Consider the following 13,929-nt stretch of genomic DNA (forward strand, 5'->3'; position numbering starts at 1 on the left):
GTTGAACCAAAATAAATGAATACACCTAAAAATCTCGTTTCATTTACTCAATAACTTAGTTGAAATTCATTCACAACCTTCAATATGAATTGTCACCTTCATTTTTTAAGTTCGGCAACGGCGTCACGGCAACAGCGTAGGCTCTGCGTTGGTTTAACGAACCATAATCCAGGCTTTACACCACATTTGTCCCGCTTGTATCAGGTAAAGGTGAGTTGATGATGTTTCCTCTGCAGATGAAGGCAGGAAGTTTGTGAAGGCAGCAGCATGGATCAGTGTGAGGACGAGACAGTTCCTCTGGAACAGAAGAGAGGACGAGGAGCTCAGAGGTGAGACAAGACCGCCTAAACCCAGACCAAGACCCGAGAGTAGGAAGGCCCCGATACCATTTTATCACACGGAGAACAAGTACGAGTATTTTAATTTGTGTACTCGCCGATACCGAGTACCGATACGATACTTCTACCACAAAAATAACTAGGCTAAAAATGCAATGAAAAATGCAATGAATTGGAAGAATTGTTGTGGTCTTGCAGTAGCATTAGCAACCTCTGTATGCCTCTGTTCTGACCCTCAGAACAGAGCTAATTATTCAAAAATAATCCACTTCAGAAGTTTGGAATGATTTGTTCAGAACACAAACAATAGAGGAAGAGACCAAACGTGAATAAAGCTATTAAGGTGCAGCAGAGATTGTCTGTGATGCAGAGTTCAAGGTGGATAACACAAACCTTGACTGACGTGTTTGAGTGGATGACTGAAGCAGCCGTCTGTACATAGAGTGTTATCGCTTCACAACAAAACTTCAGAAGCTGTTACTTGGACCTGTCAACCAATCACAGTCAAGCATCAGCAGACCAATCCTCTTTTCTCTCCATTTCTGCAGCAGTCAGCTTCAAACACATGACGATGTGACGTCTGAGGACCAGGATGACTCCAGGAATGACAGCTATCATGTAAGTCAAAATGCTCCCAGTCTTAAATCACAACCTCCTTTGTTCCTGAATGAGAAACTCAAGAGTTCCTTGTTCTTCAGCTTCTTCAGCTGATGGAAGCAGAGATCTCTCTCTTTCAGAGCAAATGATGTTACAGACAACAAATACATCCTCATTCCAACAGACCCGTCAGTCGATGCTAATGCAGAAGGGCCAACTTTTGATAATTCCTAATTTCACCACCAGAGGCTCCAGAAGTGAGGCAGTCTCGTAGTCTGTAGAGGAAGAACCGGACAAACGCTCTGACAAAGCTGAAGTAGAGCAGCTAACGTCTGAGAGGCTGTTAGAAACGTCTACCGCCGTAGATGGGGCGGATGTGAAGGTAGCAGAGGTTGCTCAAGTGTTCAGTGATCCAGTGTGGACCTTGATCCAGTTTCTGAACCTCAACCAGGTCTTTCCCCCCGAAGATCTCTGCTTAACCCTTTCATATTCAGGAGGTGGAGACGCAACAAAGAGCTGTTAGTGCAAGTGATGCATCTCCGGATAAGAGCTCTTGAAAAGAGTTGACCTGTGTCCATAGCTACGTCACCTCAAAGCACACACGTTGACGTCAGTAATCACACCACGTTAGTTCCTTCGTTTCGGTCAGACCTTGACTCTTATTTAGTTGGTCTCTGCTGTTGCAGTGCTAACTTGAAAAGATCGGTGTTGCACGCCTATGAACTTGTCCCTGAAGCAAATGGACATGGTTTTAGAAACTTGATTCTAACGTATAAAAATGTGTTTCCTCTAAAAGTTACACAATCCCCAACTGCTGAACGGAGACGCACGTCGAAGTTGGTGTGTAAAAATGTATGTTCCGCCATTGGTGAAGACCGTGAGTGTTTTCATTGCCATAAGCAAAGACACCTGATTGCAGCAAGTCTTGTTCTAATAAGAAAAGAGAAAAGATCTCGGATCCCTGGTGGTGTGGGATCTGTTTGTTTCAGACATGCTCACATCAGACACACTAACCTTTGAGATGCTCAGACCGTCAGAGCCAGCAGGTCTAGCTCCGCCCCCTATTGTGTTTGCTCTCTGTTACATGCAGCATCGCCCAAAGTTGTCCAGAGTTGCCCAGGTCTTTAGTCCACATGCCCTAAGAGTTGTCCTGAGGGTTGTCCACATGTCCTGAGGGTTGTCCATATGTCCTGAGAGTTGTCCTGAGGATTGTCCTGAGGGTTGTCCACATGTCCTGAGGGTTGTCCACATGTCCTGAGGGTTGTCCTGAGGATTGTCCACATGGATGTTAAAATCAACAACAATGATTCCATGGTTAAATCAACACAGATCTCAGACAGCAGTTCACTGAAATCATCAGAGAAGTTTGCACAGTATTTGCATCAAACATCGAGTCCTTGTCACTCCAAGTCTTGGGGGAACGATTTCATCAGACTTTAAAGTCTATGTTGTCCAGGTCTTGAGAGGGATGAGGGTCTTCCACTTTTGCTCTTTGCCATCAGAGAGACCGCACAGGGATCTCTTAGATTTAGTCCTGCAGCTTTAGTCTTTGGTCGTGCGGTGGGTCGTCCTCTTCAGCTTCTCAAGGGAAAATGGTGGACAGAAACATCTCACACTGAGCACAACGTGCTAGATTATGTCAGTAGTTTTCAGGAGCGTCGTCATCATGCGTGTCAGTTGGCACAAGAGTTGTTGTGTTGTGATATGACATCAATGTAGACGATCGGAAGCCCATTACTACCAGACTGGACGCAACAGGGTTAATGGTCCAGCTGACTGCCAGACTCATCTTTGGTTTTACTGGGTTGGCTGGAGTCCGCTCCTGCCAAGAAGAACTGCAGGTCCAAACGTGGGCCTGTTGGAGCAGGAAACATCTAAAACATGCAGGGCAGCGACCCTTGAGGGCCAGAGTTGGTAAACACTAGTCTATAACCCATTTCAGATTTCTGGATGTTCCTGAGTTTGTTCAAGTCCATCTGATTCTCTGTCAAGAATTCAGATTTTAATACTTAATTTATGATGATTTCTTTCTTTAAGGTAAAAATGTGGTTGAAGGACACTTTGAAGAATTTGGACTCCAGTAGGCTGAAGGAATTCCAATGGTACCTGAACAATGCAGATCAATCAAAGGATGGTTTCAAACCGATCGAACTGTGTTATCTGGAGCATGCGGACAGACTGGACACAGTAAATCTGATGGTGCAGAGGTTCTCCTCAAAGACCAGAGAGGTGGCCGAGACAATTTTAAAGAAGATAAAAAGTGATAAAGGTCTGTTGTAGAGAAGGAAAAAAAAACCCACAAAAACCATCTTACTATGAATATTTTATCCTGTTTAAACAATAACTAATAATAATATGTTTCATTAACCTCCAACAGAGAAACCTGTTGTCCAGGACGATCCAGTCTCTCCAGCTGGTGCAACAGGTAAATGGTCCCGGTCAGTCACATTGATTCACTTCACAAAAACTCTCCTGTGGAATGGGTCTGTTTCCCTCCCGTCAGGATGCTCTCAATGGAGCCTCTTAGAAACTGCTCCTGATGGGGCTCTGGCTTTCCTCAGTTTCTAACCTCACTCCTGTAGTCCGTCTGGTCCACATGGTGGCTAACCTCACTCCTATGGTCTGGTCCACATGGTGGCTAACCTCACTCCTGTAGTCTGGTCCACATGGTGGCTAACCTCACTCCTGTAGTCTGGTTCACATGGTGGCTATCCTCACTCCTGTAGTCTGGTCCACATGGTGGCTAACCTCACTCCTGTAGTCCGTCTGGTCCACATGGTGGCTAAGCTCACTCCTGTAGTCTGGTCCACATGGTGGCTAACCTCACTCCTGTAGTTTGGTCCACATGGTGGCTAACCTCACTCCTGTAGTCTGGTCCTTATGGTGGCTAACCTCACTCCTGTAGTTTGGTCCACATGGAGGCTAACCTCACTCCTGTAGTCTGGTCCACATGGTGGCTAACCTCACTCCTGTAGTCCGTCTGGTCCACATGGTGGCTAACCTCACTCCTGTAGTCCGTCTGGTCCACATGGTGGCTAACCTCACTCCTGTAGTCTGGTCCACATGGTGGCTAACCTCACTCCTGTAGTCTGGTTCACATGGTGGCTATCCTCACTCCTGTAGTCTGGTCCACATGGTGGCTAACCTCACTCCTGTAGTCCGTCTGGTCCACATGGTGGCTAAGCTCACTCCTGTAGTCTGGTCCACATGGTGGCTAACCTCACTCCTGTAGTTTGGTCCACATGGTGGCTAACCTCACTCCTGTAGTCTGGTCCTTATGGTGGCTAACCTCACTCCTGTAGTTTGGTCCACATGGAGGCTAACCTCACTCCTGTAGTCTGGTCCACATGGTGGCTAACCTCACTCCTGTAGTCCGTCTGGTCCACATGGTGGCTAACCTCACTCCTGTAGTCCGTCTGGTCCACATGGTGGCTAACCTCACTCCTGTAGTCCGTCTGGTCCACATGGTGGATAACCTCACTCCTGTAGTCCGTCTGGTCCACATGGTGGCTAACCTCACTCCTGTAGTCTGGTCCACATGGTGGTTAACCTCACTCCTGTAGTCCGTCTGGTCCACATGGTGGATAACCTCACTCCTGTAGTCCGTCTGGTCCACATGGTGGCTAACCTCACTCCTGTAGTCCGTCTGGTCCACATGGTGGCTAACCTCACTCCTGTAGTCTGGTCCACATGGTGGCTAACCTCACTCCTGTAGTCTGGTCCACATGGTGGCTAACCTCACTCCTGTAGTCTGGTCCACATGGTGGCTAACCTCACTCCTGTAGTCTGGTTCACATGGTGGCTAACCTAACTCCTGTAGTCTGTCTGGTCCACATGGTGGCTAACCTCACTCCTGTAGTCTGGTCCACATGGTGGTTAACCTCACTCCTGTAGTCCGTCTGGTCCACATGGTGGATAACCTCACTCCTGTAGTCCGTCTGGTCCACATGGTGGCTAACCTCACTCCTGTAGTCTGGTCCACATGGTGGCTAACCTCACTCCTGTAGTCTGGTCCACATGGTGGCTAACCTCACTCCTGTAGTCCGTCTGGTCCACATGGTGGCTAACCTCACTCCTGTAGTCTGATCCACATTGTGGCTAACCTCACTCCTGTAGTCCGTCTGGTCCACATGGTGGCTAACCTCACTCCTGTAGTCTGGACCACATGGTGGCTAACCTCACTCCTGTAGTCTGGTCCACATGGTGGCTAACCTCACTCCTGTAGTCTGGTCCACATGGTGGCTAACCTCACTCCTGTAGTCTGGTCCACATGGTGGCTAACCTCACTCCTGTAGTCTGGTCCACATGGTGGCTAACCTCACTCCTGTAGTCTGGTCCACATGGTGGCTAACCTCACAGACAAGTCTCTGGTCACACCTTGCTTAGGAACGTGTCTAAGAACATAATTGAGGATCTGAGGTGTTCATCCATCCTCCAGACTTCTGAGATACCAACCTGATGTGCTCTGATAGAAACTGTGGGGACCAATTCCACTCCAAGTCTTAAACCTGGACTTTCCACTTCAACCCACAACCCATCAGGGCTCTACTGCCAACATCCTGGTACTAGAAACCCAGATGTTCTTGTCACTTCCACGTCCTGAATGTTCAGAGGTGTTTTAAAAGCGATCTACTCAATATTGGACAGCTCGTCATAAAGTTACAGCTGATCAGCGGATGTTCAGATCTTGATTGTTTTTAGAATCAAGTTGTTGAGTGAACTTAATAAAACACTAAATCTCTGTCTTTACATTATTTCATTAAGGTACGTTAGTTGAACTTTGTAAAAAGTTGAAGTCTAACCTGCAGCAGAAGCACCAGCATGTGTTTGAGGGGATCATTAAAGCAGGAAAGAAAACCCTTCTGAAGCAGATCTACACGGAGCTCTACATCACAGAGGGAGGAACCGGAGAGGTCAACGATGAACATGAAGTCAGACAGATTGAAGCAGCTTCCAGGAAACCAGACGGAGCAGAAACAGCCATCAGACAGGAAGACATATTTAAACCCTCACCTGGAACAGATGAACAAATCAGAACAGTGATGACGAAGGGAGTGGCCGGCATCGGGAAAACAGTCCTAACACAGAAGTTCAGTCTGGACTGGGCTGAAGGCAGAACCAACCAGGACATCCAGTTCCTGCTTCCATTCACCTTCAGAGAGCTGAATGTGCTGAGAGAGGAGAAGTTCAGCTTGGTGGAACTAGTTCATCACTTCTTCTCTGAAACCAAAGGAATCTGCAGCTTTGAAAAGTTCCAGGTCTTGTTCATCTTTGACGGTCTGGATGAGAGTCGACTTCCTCTGGACTTTCACAACTCTACAATCGTCAGTGACCCCAGAAGGTCCACCTCAGTGGACGTGCTGCTGACAAACCTCATCAGGGGGAAACTGCTTCCTTCTGCTCGTCTCTGGATCACCACACGACCCGCAGCAGCCGATCAGATCCCTCCTTACTGTATTGACATGGTGACGGAGGTCAGAGGGTTCACTGACCCACAGAAGGAGGAATACTTCAGGAAGAGGTTCAGAGAAGAGGAGCAGACCAGCAGGATCATCTCCCACATCAAGACATCACGGAGCCTCCACATCATGTGCCACATCCCAGTCTTCTGCTGGATCACTGCTACGGTCCTGGAGAAAGTCCTGAAAACCAGAGAGGGAGGGGGGCTGCCCAAGACCCTGACTGAGATGTACATCCACTTCCTGGTGGTCCAGGCCAAACTTAAGAGGGCCAGGTATGACGGAGGAACTGAGACGGATCCACACTGGAGTCCAGAGAGCAGGAAGATGGTGGAGTCTCTGGGAAAACTGGCTTTTGAGCAGCTGCAGAAAGGAAACCTGATCTTCTATGAACCAGACCTGAGAGAGTGTGGTTTCGATGTCAGAGAGGCTTCAGTTTACTCAGGAGTGTTCACCCAGATCTTTAGAGATGAGAGCAACCTGTACCAGGACCAGGTCTTCTGCTTCATCCATCTGAGTGTCCAGGAGTTTCTGGCTGCTCTTCATGTCCATCAGACCTTCATCAAGTCTGGAGTCAACCTGCTGGAGGAACAACAGTGGTTCTTCTGGTGGTTTAAGACTGACTTCTATCAGACAGCTGTGGACAAGGCCTTACAGAGTCCCAACGGACACCTGGACTTGTTCCTGCGCTTCCTCCTGGGTCTTTCAGTGGAGACCAATCAGAACCTCCTACGAGGTCTGATGACATCAAACCAAAGGAGTTTACAGAACAATCAGGAAACAGTTAAATACATCAAGAAGAAGATCAGTAAGGACCTGTCTACAGAGAGAAGCATCAACCTGTTCCACTGTCTGAATGAACTGAACAATGGTTCTCTGGTGAAGGAGGTCCAACGGTTCCTGAGGTCTGGACATCTCTCCACAGATGAACTGTCTCCTGCTCAGTGGTCGGCTCTGGTCTTCATCTTACTGTCATCAGAAGATCTGGAGGTGTTTGACCTGAAGAAGTTCTCAGCTTCAGAGGAGGTTCTACGGAGGCTGCTGCCGGTGGTCAAAGCCTCCAAGAAAGCTGAGTAAGGACAAACACGGACACATCTGTTTTAGTTACAATCACATGTTCTTGGAGGAAACCAGTTAAATTCACTGTTCAACTAAGTTCTGGTTCATGTGGGACCAGTTCTCATCAATGATTCATCTCAGGAAACTTTACATGCAGAGAAGAGAAATGCAGGGATAACTATGATCAATACTTATTGATTATCAGTTGAAATAATCAGCATTCATTGATATTATATCATTTATTTATTTGTTAAATGACATAATCAACTTTTAAATAACCTCATGATCTCTCTTTAATCTCCTCTGCAGGTTGAGTGGCTGTTACCTCTCAAAGAACATCTGTCCACTTCTGTCCTCAGTTTTCAGCTCTCAGTCCTCCAGTCTGAGAGAGCTGGACCTGAGCTACAACGACCTGCGGGATTCTGGACTGAAGAAGCTGTGTCCTGGACTGGAGAGTCCACACTGTCACCTGGAGTCTCTCAGGTCAGAATCCACCAAGTGTTCAACTGGTGACCGTTACAACTGTTTGTTTGGTTGTTTTATTAGATCCCCGTTAGCTGCTGACCTTTCACAGCAGTTTCCTGGGGTCTCGTCAGAATGATCAGGTTAATTACAACATTATCATTAATTGAAATACGTAAACATAATGCTCACAACTCACAGACAACAGATACTAGGAAACCTCCTAAAAGTAAAAAACAACATTATAATCAGCACAATGGCATTGTGACTCTATATTTCCTCTTTTGAAAGTCAGGATTTACATTTTCTCATCACACTCTCAAACGAAATATTAATAAAAATCAAATGAATAGCTCAATTTAAAAAGAATAAAAATATTTTCCATTTTTCAACAACACAACTTTCTGGACAGTGTGAGATAGAACAAACAATCATGTGTTGTTCACATTTTAACCCCCCCTTCAGCAAAACTACACACACAAACACAAAATAAATAGAGGAAAGGGAAACAGTGTCAACACAATAAACAGATTAATAGCTCAATTCATAACAGTCAATTTATTCTCCTGAGTAAACAAAAAATAACTTGAGCTTCTTCTTAAAGCTTATCATATTATCTAAAGTCCAAAGGTCTGGTAATTCCCTCCACACCACCATCGCTCTGTGATTCCTCTGTTTTAAGTTACTTCTCCATGGAGGCAACAGGAAATGACCTGCTGATGTTCACCTCCACCAATTATTGTGTGTGTGACAAAAATAATAATCTTTTGTCGTGTTTCTGGTGTTTTAGTCATAACTATTTATTGATTAAACTCATCAATGAATATTGCCTCCTACATTCTCCACTTCACCAGGATGGATGGGGATTCATTACTTCCACTGGTCTGATAAAGAAGGCACTGAATGACTCAGCCAGCTGCTTTGTTCTGATTTACCTGCAGCCTGGCCAGTTACGTTTGGTTGTACTGGACCAAATCACGAAGCAATAATCTACATCTGACAAGACCGATGTGTGTATCACCTGTTTAATCAAATCATTAGGCAGAAACTTCCTGCAGTGTTTAATCACAGCTATACATCTACCCATTCTCTGCACTATTTGGTCAACTTGTCTATTCCAGGACATTTGACTCTCTACAACATCCCCTAATACCTTCACTTCTGTTACTTGCTCTATCACTACATCACCCGTAGTTAAGCACAGCACAGGGTCATTTCTTAATAGATGTTTTGAACCTAAAACAGTACACTATTTCTTCACCTGATTCAGAACTTGTTTGTTTCTTATCATCCATTGTTATATTCATTTTAATTCCACTCTTTAAATTTCAGTTAAATCAGTAGGCACATTTGCCGATGTATAAACTGTCAAATCGTCAACATACATTGCAATGGTGACATGATTTAGAATAAACAGTAAATCATTGATGAATATTGAAAATAAAAGCGACCCAAAGACCTCCCTTGGGGAACCCCACAGCTCACGCTCTCAGCTTGGAATCACTACCATTAAAGTATTCAGTGCTTTTCCCATCAGACAAATAACTCTTACCACATGCAATAGCAGCTGATTCAAAACCATAGCAGCGTAACTTATTCAATAACCCAATCATCCGTCATTTGAGCAAGTGTCGTAGCTGTGGAGTGGCCTTTCTTGTATGAATGTTGATATTCTGAATTTAACCCATTTTTAAAAAACCCGTACAACCTCCTGACAATAAATGACGGTTTTGATGAGTTCCAGTCAGGTTTCCGGCCACATCACAGCACTGAGACAGCTCTAGTAAAGGTTCTTAATGATATCCACTCCAATACTGGCAACATTTCAGTCTTAGTCTTCCTGGATCTCAGTGCTGCTTTCAACACAATCAACAAGAACATCTTGATAGATAGGTTGAGGAACTGGGTGGGACGTTCTAGCACAGCACTAACCTGGTTTCAGTCCTATCTTAAGACAAAGAATATTTTATGTCTTTACGTAACTACATATCAGAGTTAACACAAATAACATGTGGAGTTCCTAAAGGTTCAATTCTAGGGTCTCTTTTGATTAATATTTACATGCTCTCACTTGCTCAAATTATGAAAAAGAACAAAATGTGCAGGGCTAATTCAGGCCAACGAAGGTCAAGGACTCAATACAGCGTCTATTCTGTCCCTGATACGTGTATCATCTACGCACCACTGACAGATAGCTAACAGACAGGATTCAGAGAAAGTCGAACGCAGTTTCTCTTCTTTCCATTCTTTATGTAAAACTGAAATAAACACAAATTTACAAAGCTTTAGTTACGAAAAATATACAGCATAAATGAATTTACATTGCTTACGTACACCCTCTACGACAAGAAACTACATTTAGCTTGGCTTAGTATTTTTAACAAACTAAACATATGAATTTCAAACAATATATAAGTATATAAATTTCCCCAAAACATTAAAAGGTGATGAACTTACAAGCAAAGAGTCTCCAAGGCACAAACGCGAAGAAAAGAGGAGAGAAGCTGTCTCTCTGGCCGCATGGAGAGCTTTTCCTGGCTGACTGAGTCACATGATCTGAACTAACCACTCAGAAACACTTAACTTACACTACTAAACTACCACTAGGTGGTGCAAAAGAGAAATAATTTGAGGCCACAGAATGTGTGCCATGACACTCCCCGCTTGGTATTAATTATATACCACTGTGTAACTAACTAAGAACATAGGAATGTCTACTAAAATGCACCAAAATATCAGCAAGGCGACATAAGGAGAACTGTTTCTGAAACAGGTCTGAGGAATGTCTTGATTGTCCCATGTTTTGCGACCCTCAACTCAATTTTTCTGACTTTCCCATCGCTGCCAGGAAATGTCTTGGTCACAAGTGCCATCGGCCAGTCATTGCGCTTGGCTTGAGAATCTTTAAGAAGGACAACGTCACCCTCCTTCAGGTTTGGTCTGTCCTCTTGCCATTTCCTTCGGCTCTGAAGTGTTGCCAAGTATTCACGCCTCCATCTACTCCAGAAAATGTCAGCAAGATGCTGCACCTGCCTCCATTGTTGTCTGTGCAGGTCAGATTCCTTGAAGTTGCCTGGGGGAGGAGAGAGAGTGCAGACCTTTTGAGTTAGGAGCATGGCTGGCGTCAGCAAGAAAGGTGACTCTGGGTCCGTCGAGATAGGAATTAGAGGCCTTGAATTGACGATTCCAGTGACCTCTGCCATCAGGGTAGAAAGCACATCATGTGTCAAACGAGAGGGACTGTTCTGTTGTAGCATAGAATCAAGTATGCGTCTTGAGACACCTATCATCCGCTCCCAGGCTCCTCCCATGTGGGATGCATGAGGTGGATTGAAGACCCATGAACAGCCCTCTTCGCTAAGGTACTTCCTTACTCTGTGTTCATGGGGGACGGTCAGCAGCATTTCCAGGTCTTTGCAAGCCCCTGTGAAATTAGTCCCACAATCTGAGCGTATCTGCTTGGAGGGTCCTCTCAGAGCAAAAAAACGTCTTAAGGCATTTATGAAGGTGGAGGAGTCCATGCAGTCAATCAACTCAATATGTATGGCACGAGAGCTCATACAGGTGAAGAGAACAGCCCATCTCTTACTTTGCAACTGCCCTCCTCGCGTACGTCTTGCAACAACTGTCCAAGGACCAAACACGTCCAGTCCTACATACGTGAATGGTGGTTCGGTGGACAGGCGATCGATGGGTAAGTCTGCCATCTTTTGCTCGGTTGCCTTTCCACGAAGCTTGTTGCATTTCACACATTTGTGAATAATGCTGTTGATACGCTTCCTGGCACCAACAATCCAATACCCTGCAGTGCGAACAGCAGCTTCAGTAAACACTCGACCTTGATGCTTTACTCTGTCATGATAGTGTTCCACAAGAAGCTTTGCGACATAGCTGCTGCCTGGAATAAGCACAGGGAACTTTTCTTTGAAGTCCAACGCAGCATGCTTAAGCCGACCTCCTATCCTGAGGAGGTCTCCATCATCCAAGTAAGGGTCCAGTTTCTTCAGAACACTGTTCTTTGGAATGTCTTTTCCGCTAGCAATACAAGCATGCTCTTCTCCATAAGCTTCTCTTTGCACACTTTTGATTATGACAGTCTCTGCTTGTTGCAGTTCTTCCACGGTACAAGGTTTTGTACAGTGGTGCCATGATTTGCAGGTTCTGTCCTGAACGTCAGCCTTATAAGACTTGGCAACATGTATTAGTGAAGCTGTGGCTCTCACTAATGACCTCCACGAAGAGAAACGCTCAAAGCGTTGAGATCCTAGGAGGGGACTCTGAGTAGATAGAGTGGTGGAGAGTGAACGAACTTCTACATCCAAGTCCGGATCAACAAGGACAAACTTGTCCTCTTCCAAAGGAGGTTCTTTTCCAGTTTGTGATAGGAATGCAGGTCCTGTTAGCCAGGTGGTGGAGCTTAACTGAGCTGCTGGTACAGAGCGAGTGGCATGGTCTGCAGGGTTATGCTGTGTAGAAACATAATGCCATTGTGTTGGGCTTGAGACCTTCCTGATGCGCTGCACTCGATTGCTGACGTACACGTAGAATCGCCTTGTCTGGTTATGGATATAACCAAGCACGACTCTACTGTCGGTGTAAAACTCCACAGCATCTGGGATGAGATCCAATTCACTTGTGACTATCTCCGCTATCTCTGCAGCTAGAACAGCAGCTCCCAGTTCCAGTCTGGGAATAGTGTGAGCAGCTTGTGGAGCTAGCTTCGCTTTACCAAGAACAAATCCAACATGACATGCCCCTTCTCTGTCGATGACACGGAGGTACACTACCGCTGCAACTGCTTTGACAGAAGCATCCGAGAAAATGTGAAGCTCCTTTCTCAGGGCTGTAGAGAGAGTGGAGGGAGCATATGGCCTGGGAATCTCCAACTGTTCAAGATCATGGAGCGATTTCCTCCAGGTGTTCCATTGTTCTTCCTTTTCCTCAGGAAGAGGGGAATCCCAGTCAAGAGCCTCACTTGATAATTCGCGTAGCAGGAACTTTCCTTGGATGCTGATGGGCGCGATGAACCCGAGCGGATCAAAGAGACTGTTGACAGTGGCAAGTACTCCTCTACGTGTATACGGCTTCTCTGTGTCAGCTACGCAGAAGGTAAACACATCTTTCTTCAGATCCCAGCTAAGTCCGAGGCTGCGTTGGATAGGAGCAGGATCTTTCTCCAGGTCGAGGTCCTTGAGTCCTTTAGCACGATCGTCAATTGGAAACGCTTCCATTACCTCCTTACTGTTAGAGGCAAACTTATGAAGTCTCAGGTTCGAGTCAGCGAGCATCTCCTGTGTTCGTGCTAACAGGTCGATAGCTTCAGTAGTTGTGGGCACTGACAGAAGTCCATCGTCAACATAAAACTCTCTGTCAACAAAGTGTTTAGCATCTGAGCCATAGTCCTCTTCACCATGAGCAGCCGCACATCGGAGACCATAAATGGCCACAGCAGGGGACGGACTGTTACCAAACACGTGCACCCTCATGCGGTACTCGATGATCTCTTTGCTGGTGTCGTTGTCTTTAAACCATAGAAAGCGGAGAAAATCTCTGCTGTCCTCCCTGACGATGAAACTGTGGAACATCTGCTCGATGTCTGCAGTTACGGCGACCAATTCTCGTCTGAAACGTAACAGAACTCCCAGTAGACTGTTGTTTAAGTCTGGGCCAGAAAGCAGAACATCGTTCAGAGAGATGCCTTGTTTTTGTGCACTAGAATCGAACACAACTCTGATCTGACCTGGCTTCTGAGGGTGGTAAACCCCGAAGATCGGTAGGTACCAACACTCCTGACCCTCTTGCAGGGAAGGGGCTACCTCAGCATGGTCACGATCAAAAATCTTCTGCATGTAGTTGACGAAGTGAGTTTTCATCTCAGGCTTCTTCTCCAGAGTGCGTAGTAAGGATGTTAAACGTGTCAACACCTGGTCTCTATTGTTGGGGAGCCGCTTTCGTGGTGTCTTGAATGGGAGCGGTGCCACCCAACTGTTGCTGTCATCTATGAACATCTCTCT

General features: G+C 45.8%; 1 protein-coding gene across 1 annotated transcript in view; it reads left to right on the forward strand.

Moving 5' to 3' along the window:
* The first annotated feature begins 267 nt into the window (after nt 1–267).
* Nucleotides 268–13,929, forward strand: part of LOC133456870 (NACHT, LRR and PYD domains-containing protein 12-like) — a 102,625-nt gene continuing 88,963 nt past the window's right edge. The window contains exons 1-5 of the mRNA XM_061735548.1: nt 268–329; nt 887–956; nt 2,973–3,204; nt 6,168–7,467; nt 7,763–7,936. Of these exons, the coding sequence (XP_061591532.1) occupies nt 268–329; nt 887–956; nt 2,973–3,204; nt 6,168–7,467; nt 7,763–7,936 (1,838 nt within the window). The remainder of the gene's footprint in view (nt 330–886; nt 957–2,972; nt 3,205–6,167; nt 7,468–7,762; nt 7,937–13,929) is intronic.

Source organism: Cololabis saira, chromosome 2, assembly GCF_033807715.1.
Source record: "Cololabis saira isolate AMF1-May2022 chromosome 2, fColSai1.1, whole genome shotgun sequence".
In the NCBI taxonomy this organism is placed as follows: Eukaryota; Metazoa; Chordata; class Actinopteri; order Beloniformes; family Belonidae; genus Cololabis; species Cololabis saira.